This window comes from Venustampulla echinocandica (genome assembly GCF_003357145.1).
Source record: "Venustampulla echinocandica strain BP 5553 chromosome Unknown scaffold_2, whole genome shotgun sequence".
In the NCBI taxonomy this organism is placed as follows: Eukaryota; Fungi; Ascomycota; class Leotiomycetes; order Helotiales; family Pleuroascaceae; genus Venustampulla; species Venustampulla echinocandica.
The window spans coordinates 148,773-162,038 of NW_022474207.1; the positions used below are offsets into that span (position 1 = coordinate 148,773).

A 13,266-nucleotide genomic window follows, 5' to 3' on the forward strand; every position below is an offset into this window, starting at 1 on the left:
ATATGTAAGCAACAGGCTAGTATTAGAGCATATCTAGCGGCTCAGGTATGTACACTTGATCACATCCTCCCACCTTTTTCATGGCACCCAACAATGCATACTTCCACCTACGATTCTTCTACGTCTCGGGGAGTAAACCCCACCCAAGGAAGCCTACTCCTCAACGCAAGACTACTAAGAACAACACTAATACTGCTCGCCGCCATTGCCAGACTAGCCCATACGGGATCCAACCTAACATGGTTTCCGCCAGTGGTCAACGGATATAGCGCCCCCGCAGCAACGGGCAAAGCAATCATGTTATACACCAGGGCCCAGCCGAAGTTGAATTTGATGCGTCGGAAGACGATTTTACTGAGGTCGACTAGCGTAATCAAACTATTGAGGTGGCTTGATATGAGCACGAATTCAGCCGAAGAGATCGCGATATCAGAGCCAGAACCGATCGCAATCCCCACGTCTGCGGTCGTGAGCGCCGGCGAGTCGTTGATTCCGTCCCCCACCATTGCGATCATGGCTCGCTTTTGGGTGTGTTCGGATCCGGAAGCTGTGCGCGCCTTAAGTGATCTCTGTAAGTATTGGATCTTCTCTGCTTTCTGGCTTGGGAGGACGCCGGCGATAATGTTCTCGGATGGAATACCGACTTGGACACCAATTGCGTTGGCAGTGATCTGATTGTCGCCGGATAACATCCAGACATCCAAGCCGCGCTTTCTGAGGGCCTTTATGATGCTAGGTGCTTCTGGCCGGATCGGATCTGAGATGGCAAATATTGCCGCGAGGTGCCAGGGGTTTCTTTCAGCGTCGTCAATCTTGTTGTCGTTGGTGGTAACTTGTACAGCTGCTAGAGCTACTGATCGTCCCTGAGATTTCCACGACTCCAGTGTCGCCTGAATCGATTCGGAGACAGATACAGCATTATCCGAAATAAGCTGCTCGTTGCCGATGATGATATTTGCTGTGTTGTTGCTGTCAATGAGTGATGTTCCTCGCATCCCTCTACCCGCGATCTCCTCCACATGATCTAACTCCGCATGCTTGGTTTCAACACTCCCGCACAATAATTTCAATGCTTTGGCAACCGTATGGCTGCTCTGATCTTCAATCGCACTGACCATTCCGAGAATCGACTTTTCCTGCTCTTTATCGTCGATCCCTAGTTTAACATCAGTTGGAAAGAGTTGGAAGTCAGTGACTACCGGCTCGCCGCCCATTGTCAAAGTTCCAGTCTTATCAAAGACGACACAGTTTAGTCTGCTCGCCTTTTCGAAGGCTTCACCTCCACCTTTCACCAGTATTCCGTGTTGCGCTGCTAGACCACCACCTACGAAGATTGCGGTGGGCGCTGCAAGAGCAAGCCCACATGGGCACGCAACAACGAAGACCGCGATGGCAAATTGTAGGGACCACGAGACCCAACCTCCAGATCCATGACCTAAAAAGTGATCTGGGAGCGCCCCGGAAAACCCTAGAGATAGCCAAATAACCCAAGTGAGGATGGCGGTGAAGGTAACGGCTGGAACGAAGTAGCTGGTCATGCTGTCTGCAACACGTTCGATTGGAGCACGGCGAGTTTGACCTTCCCGAACGGCTTTGACAATCTGATCGAGCATCGATGACCCAGCGACGCCGGAAATTCTAATCGATATGGGTGTATCTTGGTTAACTGTTCCTGAAAATACTTCGTCGCCTATAGTCTTTTTGACAGGTCTCGATTCCCCGGTGAGACTTGACTCGTCGAATTTTGTCTCCCCTTGAATGACAGTTCCGTCACAGGGCGGAGATCCGCCATGTAGGATTTTGACAATATCTCCAAATTCCAGAAGGTCGACACTTACCCTTTGCATAGCCTCTGGTCTCGATCTTTCGATGATTTCCTGCCCAGTAATTTTCTCATCTGCTGTGTCAGCATTAGCTGCAGCGGGAACTACCAAGAGAGCCTCAGTAGGTCTCAATTTGCCGAGCAGTGTGATCGCATCTCCGGTCTTTGATTTGCTATAAGATTCGATCAGACGGCCAATAAGAAGGAACAAGGTCAAGAAAACCACTGAATCGAAATAGAGAGTGGTGTTATCCGACTTCATCTCAGGGTGAACACCTGCTGCGACTAGCTGCGCAGTCGAAGATATGTATGCAATCGACGTCCCAAGTGACATGAGCATATTCATGCTTCCAAAGCGATAGAACCGTTGTAGAAACGGGGTCTTGCTACCACGCCTCCACATGGATCTAATCTCCTTCAACGCCCGAACGTGGAAGACATCAGCGCACAGAAAGTAAACGGGCGTTGCCATGATGAAGAGCGCCCATTGGGTTCGACTGATGCCGGCCCGGAGCGGGCGCTCCAGGAACTCTCGCCCTGCATTATCGGCGGGCACGAGACTCATGAATACGATGCCGATAATGAATGTCGGAATGGCAACGAGTAGAGCGATAATGACTCGTATAAGGATTCGAAGCTGCTCGCGTCTATGGATCTGCCGTGATCGTTCTTCGAGAGTGGGTGGGTGATAGATGGAAGGCCTGATAGAGTCATCAATTCCTGAAATTGCTTCGACGATGCTCCGGATGGTGAAGTTTGGGGCGTCAGGAGTGTAGCTGATCTTCAGAATCGGATTTTGAAGGTCCATCTCCCTTTCGATCTTCACACGATCGCCCCATGTGTCGAGAGTGGCCATGACTTTGTCTGGGCAGTGCTCACAATACATTCCATCCACCAGGAGCTCAACTGTACGAACCACAGTCTCTGGCGCATTCTCCTGAAGGGATGCGAGACTAACTACACTATCGATAGCCGCATCGTATCCAATATCTTCGATGGCCTGGACAATCTCGTTCTTGTGTTCCTCGCCAGCGAAATCGACGGTGGCGCTGTTCGAAATGAGGTTGACCACGACGTTATTAATCCAGTCTTTCTTCGCAAGCTCTGTGGTAATGGCACCGACACACGAAGCGCAGGTCATCCCACCAACGGCCAACGAAATTCTAAATGTGCCGGTATCTGTATTGCTGGGCGTCGAGTCAACGACGACCAAGGACGGGATGGTCTTCCCCTTCGCCATCGTGTTGGAGATACTTTGGCCTCCATCGTCGACGGCGGTGGTCCCAATATCAGCATCTTTGGAGTTGCGGCCATGTTGTCCTTGTCCCGCGTCCTTCACCCGACAAGCGTCGCAGTTCTGAATGTGCCGAAAGGGATATTTCGATTTTGCCGGGGCTTGGGGCGCTAATCTGTGTATGAAGCGATCGAGATAGCCAATGTCTCCATTGCTTGTGACGTATGATTTCCCCGCGGGTAGTCTTGAATCGGTCGTGGTGTCGCAAACATCGAATCCCGCCTGTTCAAGAGCCTCTCGGATGTCGTGGACCGATAGTGGTTCTTCGTGTTTAATTGTCACCCACGAGGACAGCAGGGAGGGTGACACCGAGGCGGGGGTTGGATAAAGGGCGAGGAGGGTATCGATTATATGAGATACACACGAGGGACAGTGAAGATTGGCCAGCAGGAATGAGGTTGTGATCAGGGCGGGCGACATGATGTGCGATGTATCTGGGGTTATATTGTATTTCGGTGCCGTTACAGCCGCAGCTTTGCGTGCGCTCCACGCGTGATGGAGATCAAGTTGAATACTTTAGGGAGAGAGACACAGGCGCAAGGGAAAAATGGATGATCGAGAGCAGAGAATAAAGAACAGAGGACAGAGACAAGAGGGAGTATAAGTAGAAGAACCTACCGTAGTCATAGCCCACTAGTATGGCTCTGCCATGACTCCAAACTGCTGCTATGAGGTAAAACCGCACAAAAAGCGCAGAGTGGCGATCAACAAGAATCCACGATCAACAATATCAACGCACAAGTTGCGCATCGCATCGCATCGGTGGCGCATCGCATCGGTGGCGCATCGCATCGCTGCTTGGTCAGCACCACACAACACACCAGCCACACCCTTGGCGGGGGGTTTAACACGTGATCAGCCACACCTGATACCCAGCTACCAGCCACGCACCAGCCACATCCCAGTCTCATCTGCGGTCCCCGCCAACGCGCCGTCCCGACCACCCAATAAACCACCCCTGTCTCCCTCCCAACCACCACCGCAAAAAAGGCGATGGCAGGACAACCTGCAGCGAAGTACAAAACATTGCACTGCTGCTCATCCGATGGCCTTTCTCCTTCCCCCTCCACACGTTTCTCTCATACTACTTCGTATCCCATACCTCATTGAGAATCATACGGTATCTCTGGGTGCCTGTTGAGAAGATACATATTCGACTCCGCACCTGCATCCATACACATTCCGATTTGCCTATCACCAGGACCCGCTGCCAGCCTCGTCTCGTTGCCTCGTCAGCCGCCCTGCCCAAAACTCCCGAAAGGTATGTTGGAAATCTCCCCCCAACCACGCAACCCATTCAGAGGCCCTTTACTGATGCCATCATACAGATACCATACCATATCATACCTACACGGCTCTCGCGGTTGATATTTTGAATTGCTGTTCTGTTACTTTACCAGCCACTCCAATTCTGCACCAACTGTTTCCCCCAGCCTCCTCCAATCAACTGCTCCCAACCCCAACCACCGAGAACCATCCACTGCACCAGAGAGGGCAAGCATACAGCACATACTTCCTGTGGGCCTCGTCCGAATTGGCGCACTTTTCTTCAAAATCTATATAAAATTTTGACATTTTGGCCGTCTCACTGAGAGCTCTCACACCTCATCCCTGTGCGAAGGACGAAGGAATAATCACAATTTTGCCAGCCCGAAACACTTATAATTCGTCTTCTATAGAAGAAGGAAACCGCGACGATGGTTCAACAAAACGACGTCATAGCAATAATCATCATCGTCCTCTTCGTCGTCCTGGCGCTGATAGCCTTCGGCATCTATCATCTGGTATCAGTGGCTCGCAGAGGCGGAACAACGAGTAGCAGCAGTGGATCCCGGAGCTTGGTTGATGACTGATTGCTAGTACCGCCCTGGGAGAAGGGGCATGGAGAAGGAATTAATTAGGGTTGGATGAAAGATTATGTCATGAGGATTGCAAATAACGATAGAGATATAGACTGACGACGCTGACGATGCTGCGCTTTGGGATCGGGATCGGGATTTGGGTTTTCTGTTAGTGGGGTATACTACGTACCACATCATGTATTTAGTTGAGCATAGCGAGGGCGTTGGTTTGGATTAGCATGGTGCAGCCTTCAGCGGAACTGTAGTTACATAGCCATTAGAATATCACCACATACATTTCGCGTTCATCACGAACATACACCAAGGCATTGTTGAATTGATTACGTCTGGCTCGCTAGCTCACCCATCTCTCTCTGCCACATACGGAAAAAGCTCAAAGAGAGAGATGAATTACGTCCATTCCGTACCCCGTACACTACATCAAGAAGAGAAAAGCTAATAGCGGGTAGAGGCACCCAAACCAGCGCGCAATCCAGCCAGTATGACGCCAGCCTGCCCATTTTCCCCTCCCCCTGCCCCATCCGTTGGCAACGTGCGAATGGGCTCTTTGCCGTTGCTGAGAACATAAGAAAAGCAGAATAATACATGCGTGCCGCACATAATGAAACCCCGCAGCAAGGAGATAAAACAAGACTTAATCAAGACAATCTAGACATGTGCTGCTGCCATATATTATCTTGGTCGACCGTTTCCTTCTTGGGGGGTTTCGATGTCCGTATGATGATCGTATGCCGCTTATTATCCAAGCTTAAGCCATGTTTGAAATCCTAAGCTATCATTATTATCGTCTCTCATCTCTCCGTCATCGTTAATCAAATCACTGCCCCAAATTCAGTGGTGGCCATTCCGATAGGTAGGACCGAGGCTCCGGCCGGAGTACGCGGAACTGCCTTCCTCGAAATATGGATGCTGGCAAGCTGCCTTGGCAGAGATGCGACCAGCGGGATCGTATACCAACATCATCTCGAGGAGTTCCAGTCCCAGCTCGTCGAGGTTTGTGCACAGTGTCTGTGACATATCGCGCTGCCATTTGGGGAATGAAGGCTTGAAGTCGGGGAAACAATTCTTGTCAGAGACGCCTGGCCATTCGGCTTCAGTTGGTGTGCCTAGATGGCTGATTATGGGTTAGATGAGAATAGAATAGCACCGGAAAGCACACTCACCGGAAGATCTTGAAGATCTCGTCAATCTCGGAGTCGCCTGGGAACAGAGGTTTCCGCGTACACATCTCAGCAAAGATACATCCAACCGACCACATATCAACCCCAGTGGAATATTGGCGACCACCAAGCAGAATTTCCGGTGATCGGTACCATAGTGTAACCACCTCGTGGGTATAGGTTCGGAGGGGGACACCGAAAGCTCGTGCGAGACCGAAATCGGCTAACTTGAGATTGCCGTCTCTGTCAATGAGCAAGTTCTGCGGCTTCAGATCACGGTGAAGTACTCTGTGGCTATGGCAGTATCTAACACCTTCGCACAGCTGGCTCATGAACTTCTTGACCATAGCATCGCCCAAACCAAGTCTTCCCAGATCCGGACCAGATCCCTCGGGTAAAGCCTTGCCCCGCCCTCCATCACTGATCGGCAGCGCCTCCATATACTTCTTCAAGTCGAGATCAAGAAACTCCATGACGAGATAGAGCTTATGGCCGTCGGCATGGACAATATTGAGTAGCCGCACGATATTCGGGTCGTTCATCTCTTTCAGCAGCGAGATTTCGCGGATCGCCGTACTTGGAACACCTTCATCTTCGGCTTCAAGACGGATCTTCTTGAGGGCGACGATTCGAGTGGGATGGGTGAGGTCCCGAGCTTTGTAGACGACACCGTATGTTCCTATCCACGCAGAGTTGAGTTAGCATAAGGAGTGAGCCCGGGCGTGTGTGTACTCGATAAAATAACCATGCCGCCCGGAAGAGGACGCTGTCCACGTATCTCGCTATCTCACGCACCTTCGCCAATCTTCTCCAGCTTCTGATAGTTCTCCATGGTGAATTATGTTTGTTTTGGTAGTGGGACGTAAAGGAGAGTGGAGGAGCAGTTTGACACAGTAATTTCGCAGCGGTAGTGAGAGGTGGGGCGGTGAAGGAGGGGCAATCCAGGACTATGGGCGCATAGGAGACTACGGATCAGAAGTTGTCGAGGGCTGCGTGCAGAAGGCCAGCAGAGAGCCTCGAGATGGATGTCGAATTATGTAGGTCGAGGAAGCTCCGGATCCTGGCGTTGGGTTGGGTTGGATTGTGTTTGTTGTCTTGTCGTCAGCGTATGTAAACAAAGTTCGGCGCGACGAAGTCAACACGGCACACGCGAAACGAAGCGGGACGGATCGCTGGCTTCGCTTGGAGAAAATCCAAGGCTGAACTGAATATTTTTGCAGCGCTGGACACTGTCTAATATTGTTTTACTCAAACCACCAACTCGACGTCTTTCTTTAGAAGGTGGGCGAGTCGATTCTTTAGGAGATATAGGGCGGCCGCTCTTGCGAATACTTACATCTTAGAAAGATTCTAGAGATTTATTTATTAATACCTTTCTACTTGCATTCCAGGGCCTCTGGGACGAAGGGAAAAATGGACCAGTCGTCCAACGCCTCCCTCGACGCCCCCTTGGATCCTTATGAAACTGCCCCTCAGGAGCTGAAAGACCTCTACAAGTCATGGACCGGTGTATTTTCGTCCGCTCGTCTTCGAGATACCGCCAACACGGCTTCACTTATTACGCCTACTTCTGCCAGCATGCCAAACACTGGTATGGGCGATGTATTTGCGGAATTCGTAGTAAAGAATCTGTACAATCGATGCCCTGCCCTCGATAACGTCCCAGAGGGTCCTGGGATGGGGTTATCAGGTGAAGGCTCGAAGGAAATTCCGGGCTTGGACTCCTTAGGGCACCACAGATCTTCGAGCAATTCGCCTGCACAAACTGATACCTTTTTCCGCGAGACCGGACGAGACACAAAGCTTAAGGACCAACAGGAGTCAATTCTGAAGTTTCTAGAAGATAGACCTGTGGGAGCTTACAGCTTCAAAAATATACCTGGTGGGTGCTTTCTTTTCTGTGGTTGCACAGTCTGTATCTGCGGCCCTTTGTCTGACAGACCCCCAGGCCTGATTATTTTGCCTCAACTTTTTCCTCCTATTGTTCAACAAGTTCTGCTAGAATGCTTGCTACATCGCGAGCTCGCAATCCCAGAAAACAAAACCAATATCCACCTTCATTACAATGTATCCTATCCCGAGAGGAAGGCGTCCTTCTTCTCCACTGAACCCGAGTTTTATTCGTTTAACCCAAAGGACCCAGGCGAACACAAGAGATTCACCAACAGAGTTGCTCTTGAGAAGAGTCTCCGCTGGATTACTCTTGGGGGCCAATACGATTGGACGAAGAAAGCCTACCCGTCTGAGATTCCCCCTCAATTTCCTGAAGACATCGCGCGTCTCATCGGAGCGCTCTTCTCGGACGTGGAGCCCGAAGCTGCGATTGTCAATATATATTCCGCAAAAGACAAATTGAGCCTCCATCGCGATGTCAGCGAGGAAACCAATCGGGGACTGGTTAGCATTAGCCTAGGATGCTCCTGCATTTTTATCATCGGCCTTAAAGACAAAAAAACAGAGGAGATTCATTATCAGGTTCTACGCTTAAACTCTGGGGATGTGCTCTACATGTCTGGGCAATCTCGATATGCTTGGCATGGCGTTCCCAAGATCCTTCCGGGAACTTGTCCGGAATACCTCGAATGCTGGCCTGGCAAAGCGTATCCTGGATGGGATGGGTGGATGAGTAGAAAGAGGATCAATCTCAACATACGCCAAATGTATGAATCTGTTGGATCTGGTTGTCATTGAACGCTCGCATTGCGGAGAAGGGCATACCAACGCTAGAACCGAGTCTTCCAGGCTTAATCGGATTTACTCCCTAGTAAGCCAAGATTCGAGCCAGGGCTTAGGTAAGGATTTGCTGGAGGCTGGCTAGAATAGCTGGGATAATGGTGTTTGGCTGTTTGACCTCCCACTCTCGACCCGTTTAACTTCGGTAACAATCTGCTCCGCCAAGATATGTCCAACTGAGGGGCTTATCAGACCCCACATGCAGCCAATTTCATTGCTTTCTACGAAGTACATAACATTGACCTCTTCGACTAGTTTGTGTTGTTAATTATACATTCCTCTCGATATCGAAATCATGGACTGGAAAACATTGGCTGAAGAGAAGAGGGCTTCGGTTCTTGTGTTGATTCCTCAGGCATGGATGTTGCCATCCCCTATTCCTCCTCCCAACGAGCAAAGAGATGTCACGGGCAATTATATTCAGCAGTTTTTGTCCCCTAGAGAAATCGAGATCACTGAAACCGATGCCGTGGGAATAGTCAACAACACCACCACAGGAAAATGGAAAGCTCGAGAAGTTGCCGAGGCTTTCTGCCACCGAGCAGCTCTCGCTCATCAAATGGCATACCTCACTCAAGCAATGAGAGACCGCCTATACTAACGATAGATAGGTCAATTGCCTTCATGAGATATTTTTCGACGCTGCCATCGCTGATGCTCAGAAACTGGACGATTATTATGCGAAGCATGGGAAGCCTGTTGGACCTCTTCATGGCTTGCCAATCAGCTTAAAGGATCAATTTCATGTAAAGGGTGTCGAAACAACAATGGGTTACGTTGGCGTAAGTAATTTCCATCTTGCAGTCCTTGTACATGACCATATATCGGTCCTCTTATTCTATGTCTGCCCGTGTTCTTGTTACAATATTGGATGCGGCACCACAGATGCGCTTTTCTAGCTTTCTAAAATTTCCTTAGTGGATTGGTACTTTCGAAGGCAAGAAGGGCACTGGAAAAGAAAAGGTCTTCGAAAGTGAAATGGTGAGAGAATTGCGAGCTGTTGGAGCAATTCTGTACTGCAAGACGAGTGTGCCTCATACACTGATGACTGGAGAGACTGTGAACAACATCATCGGCTATACCTGGAATCCTAAGAACCGCAACCTTTCCTCCGGTGGAAGCTCGGGTGGCGAGGGTGCTTTAATCAGTTTGAAAGGAAGCCCAGTTGGCCTAGGCACCGACATAGGCGGCAGTATCCGAATCCCAGCTGCTTTCAACGGACTTTACGGCATTCGCCCTTCTAGTGGCAGACTTCCATATGGGGGCATGTCCAACAGCATGGATGGGCAAAATACCATACTTTCAGTTACGGGTCCGCTTGCCACTTCAATCGGAGCCTTGAGACTGACCATCAAAGCGGTCCTTAGCCAGAGTCCATGGCTGCATGATCCATTAGTTGCTGAAATCCCATGGCGCGACGAGCATGAGCAGGCTGTCCTTGATATTGTGAAAGGCGGCGGAGGTGGCCGGCTTGCGTTTGCTGTCATGGAAAGTGATGGGGTCGTCCAGCCTCATCCTCCAGTGCGGAGGGCGATCCACATTGTGGCCAGCATGATTGAGAGACTTGGTCATAAAATCATCGAAGTAAGTATGGTATCCAGCTTTATCCCGCCCGCTTTAGCCACTTGAAGCAGGGCAGACAAAATACCCAGCAGCGTCCTATCGTACTCTCCTTGGGCTGCACGTCAATCACTTATGAAAAATCGCCGAGCTCTACTATCCGGTAAATATACTGATAATATGATAGTGGAAGCCACCATCGCACGAGTGGGCTGATGAATTAGCTGTATGTAGCATTCCACGGTATCGAATATGTGCCTTTGCTTAATAACATTCCAGAATAAAACGTGGATGTTAGATGGAGGGACTCATGGTCAGCCTTGCAAACTTACTCAAAAGACCCAGGACTAATGGCTAGTAGTGTACCAATCCTTAGGGCTCTCCGGTGAGCCCATGGTCAACCAAATATCTGACGCATATGGTACCCGCAAACCCGAGTTCACGGCTTCTCAGATCGCCCAACTCAATGTTACGAAACGTCAATTCCAGAAAGAGTACATGGACTACTGGAATAGTACCTCCTCCATCACCGGTACTGGCCGTCCAGTAGACGCGGTTATCTCTCCACTGGCACCATTCGCAGCTACTCGACCAGATATGTATTTCTACAATGGTACGTTGTCCATCGCGCGCAACTTGAAGTATTGTTTCACAACAAACTCTGGCACTGGCCAATATAAAGCTAAACGGTTCATACTAGGATTGGCAACTTGGGTCAACCTTCTCGATTATAGTGCCGCCATCCTGCCTGTTACAAATGTGGATAAGACTGTTGACACTATCGATGAGGGATATGTTCCTATGAGCGAACTGGATGAGAAAGTGTACAAGAGCTGTAAGTTCGGTTCCTTTTACCGATTCCACCATAGACATAAATAGTACTGCCCTGACGATTACGTTAATGGTAGATGATCCCGAGATTTACGATGGCGCGCACGTTGCTCTTCAGGTGGTTGGTCGGCGATTCCAAGAGGAGAAGGTGCTTGCTTTGACCGAGGTCCTCAGCGACGCCCTAGGAAAGCAGGCTATCTGAGATATGTCTCAATAGTGAAATCTACCAGCTCATGATTGGTGGAAGATCGGTCGAGGGACGTAGATAATGCCGCAGAGACTTGTGGTTTTCGATTTTCCATGGCCTGCTGATCCCCTTTCTCTCAAGAAATTACAATTACGATGTTGTAGACGTAAGTTTGTCGACGGCAAGTACTTTTACCACGTTGAATGACAGCCGGCAACCCTCGAATATACACCTTTCGCCCTATTGCATTGTGGTCTCGTCATATATAACTACCTCTGATAGCGTTTGGTCATGCGACATAAGGGATACGAGCGAGATTCCTAGCCTGCGCAAATGGTGTTCTGAGCTTGTGGAGTTCACGCTACCCCTCCGAATCCGTCGTGTTTTCGGCTTATCAATTCAAGTAGCCAGAAAGTTGCTCAGAAACCCTTTGTTTTTATACCGTGAATTAACACGGACTTTGAAGTTGTCACGATCTAGTATATTATCCCGTCGGTCGCTGCCTAACGCCCTATCAAAGGACCGAAGGGAAGTCTCCCCACTATGATGTTCTTTATACAATTTGAACCCCAGATCTAGTCCCATACGCGCATTCCACAAAGCCTTATCCCACCATCAGTTCATGTAGAACTACACCCTCGCTCTAGGTGAGCCTTACAGGGCCAGAAATGGCGTCCCGACCAGAATTCCGACTATTCCAATTGCCGACCAACTCACGCCTCTTCGATGCACGCTCGCTGCGGCGCTCTTCTTGTCGTCCTTATAATTACAAAAGACATGCCCAACCTCTCCTCCCAGCGCTTTACCGAGACAATTTGAGAGCGTCACCGAGTTGTCCTGCAACCGATCCGATGTGTAATTTAAAATATTGCAGACTTTGAAACAGTTCGGGGGCGCCATCGATGGAGTGTAGTCAATAGGGTCATTGTTCAATCCACAGCACCGGGCAGTTGCTCCAAGAGCATCGGCCGTCGCATTAACTCTGTACGCGCAGGTATTTACTGGGCCACCCGATGTGCCATAGGGTTGCACGCTTGCGCATATGTCAGTCGTATTGGCAGCCATGTCTGAAAACTTGAAGCGTGTAAATATATTTGTTTGTCTCCTTTGTTATTGAGCGATGTTGATCTAGTATTTGCGTTAATGACACTGCACTGCACTGCATGTAGTACTTCGCTCTTGGACAAACGGAGGACAGAGGACACAGAAACTTACCTTCCTTGGCCCTAATTGACGGGAAAGCTATGGTTATTGGGTATGGGTCGGAGAAGCATAACTTGTTTCGTTTCCTTGGAGAATGTCGATTCAATTGAGCGGAAGGAAAGGAAATTAGAAAGGAGCTCTGGGTTGCGGTTATATCGCGACACAAATAGAACCGAAGGATTATGATATATGGAGGCAAGTAATCCAATCCTACCCCAACCGTGCGTGCGCTATTTCTGCGAGGTACTCACCCGGAGAGAAGCTTGAGGCTGATGCGGCGCAGTCAGTCGCAGGCTACGAATACTACGAAGTACTAAACTCGAGACTCGAGACTCGATTATGGGCTATTCCTCCGGACAAGCCTAGGCTTAAGCCTCAACGACAAATTGGAAAGCTTAAAGCACCCTTCGATCAGCTCCCGGTACAGTACTCGACATGCTACGAGTACGAGTATATGTACCATAGGGCAGCATAATCTGGGGCCCGGAAAAGGATCAGGATCAATTACGAGTAGCGCCCAGGAGAAGCCCCAGCTGCTATGATTGCTATGATTGAACAATGATTCCACCTTACCCTGTCAACCTACACAAAGAGCAACGGTTGCGTAAATACCG

General features: G+C 49.7%; 5 protein-coding genes across 5 annotated transcripts; 2 read left to right on the forward strand and 3 right to left on the reverse strand.

The window, feature by feature from the left end:
- Positions 1-107: 107 nt before the first annotated feature.
- Positions 108-3,536, reverse strand: BP5553_04415 (uncharacterized protein; the record flags this gene model as incomplete). The annotated part of the gene is made up of 1 exon (XM_032013038.1): positions 108-3,536. One exon carries the CDS (start codon positions 3,534-3,536, stop codon positions 108-110), a length of 3,429 nt encoding a protein of 1,142 aa, XP_031869638.1.
- A 2,273-nt stretch (positions 3,537-5,809) lies between these two features.
- On the reverse strand, positions 5,810-6,970 carry BP5553_04416 (Cell division control protein 2; the record flags this gene model as incomplete). Its single annotated transcript, XM_032013039.1, has 3 exons — positions 5,810-6,092; positions 6,142-6,817; positions 6,934-6,970. The coding sequence occupies 3 exons, from the start codon at positions 6,968-6,970 to the stop codon at positions 5,810-5,812; spliced, it is 996 nt and encodes a 331-aa protein (XP_031869639.1).
- A 581-nt stretch (positions 6,971-7,551) lies between these two features.
- On the forward strand, positions 7,552-8,829 carry BP5553_04417 (uncharacterized protein; the record flags this gene model as incomplete). The annotated part of the gene is made up of 1 exon (XM_032013040.1): positions 7,552-8,829. One exon carries the CDS (start codon positions 7,552-7,554, stop codon positions 8,827-8,829), a length of 1,278 nt encoding a protein of 425 aa, XP_031869640.1.
- Positions 8,830-9,166: 337 nt separating this feature from the next.
- On the forward strand, positions 9,167-11,464 carry BP5553_04418 (putative glutamyl-tRNA(Gln) amidotransferase subunit A; the record flags this gene model as incomplete). Its single annotated transcript, XM_032013041.1, has 8 exons — positions 9,167-9,388; positions 9,483-9,653; positions 9,790-10,455; positions 10,619-10,657; positions 10,711-10,744; positions 10,793-11,044; positions 11,132-11,266; positions 11,340-11,464. The coding sequence occupies 8 exons, from the start codon at positions 9,167-9,169 to the stop codon at positions 11,462-11,464; spliced, it is 1,644 nt and encodes a 547-aa protein (XP_031869641.1).
- A 639-nt stretch (positions 11,465-12,103) lies between these two features.
- On the reverse strand, positions 12,104-12,514 carry BP5553_04419 (uncharacterized protein; the record flags this gene model as incomplete). Its single annotated transcript, XM_032013042.1, has 1 exon — positions 12,104-12,514. One exon carries the CDS (start codon positions 12,512-12,514, stop codon positions 12,104-12,106), a length of 411 nt encoding a protein of 136 aa, XP_031869642.1.
- Positions 12,515-13,266: the final 752 nt, after the last annotated feature.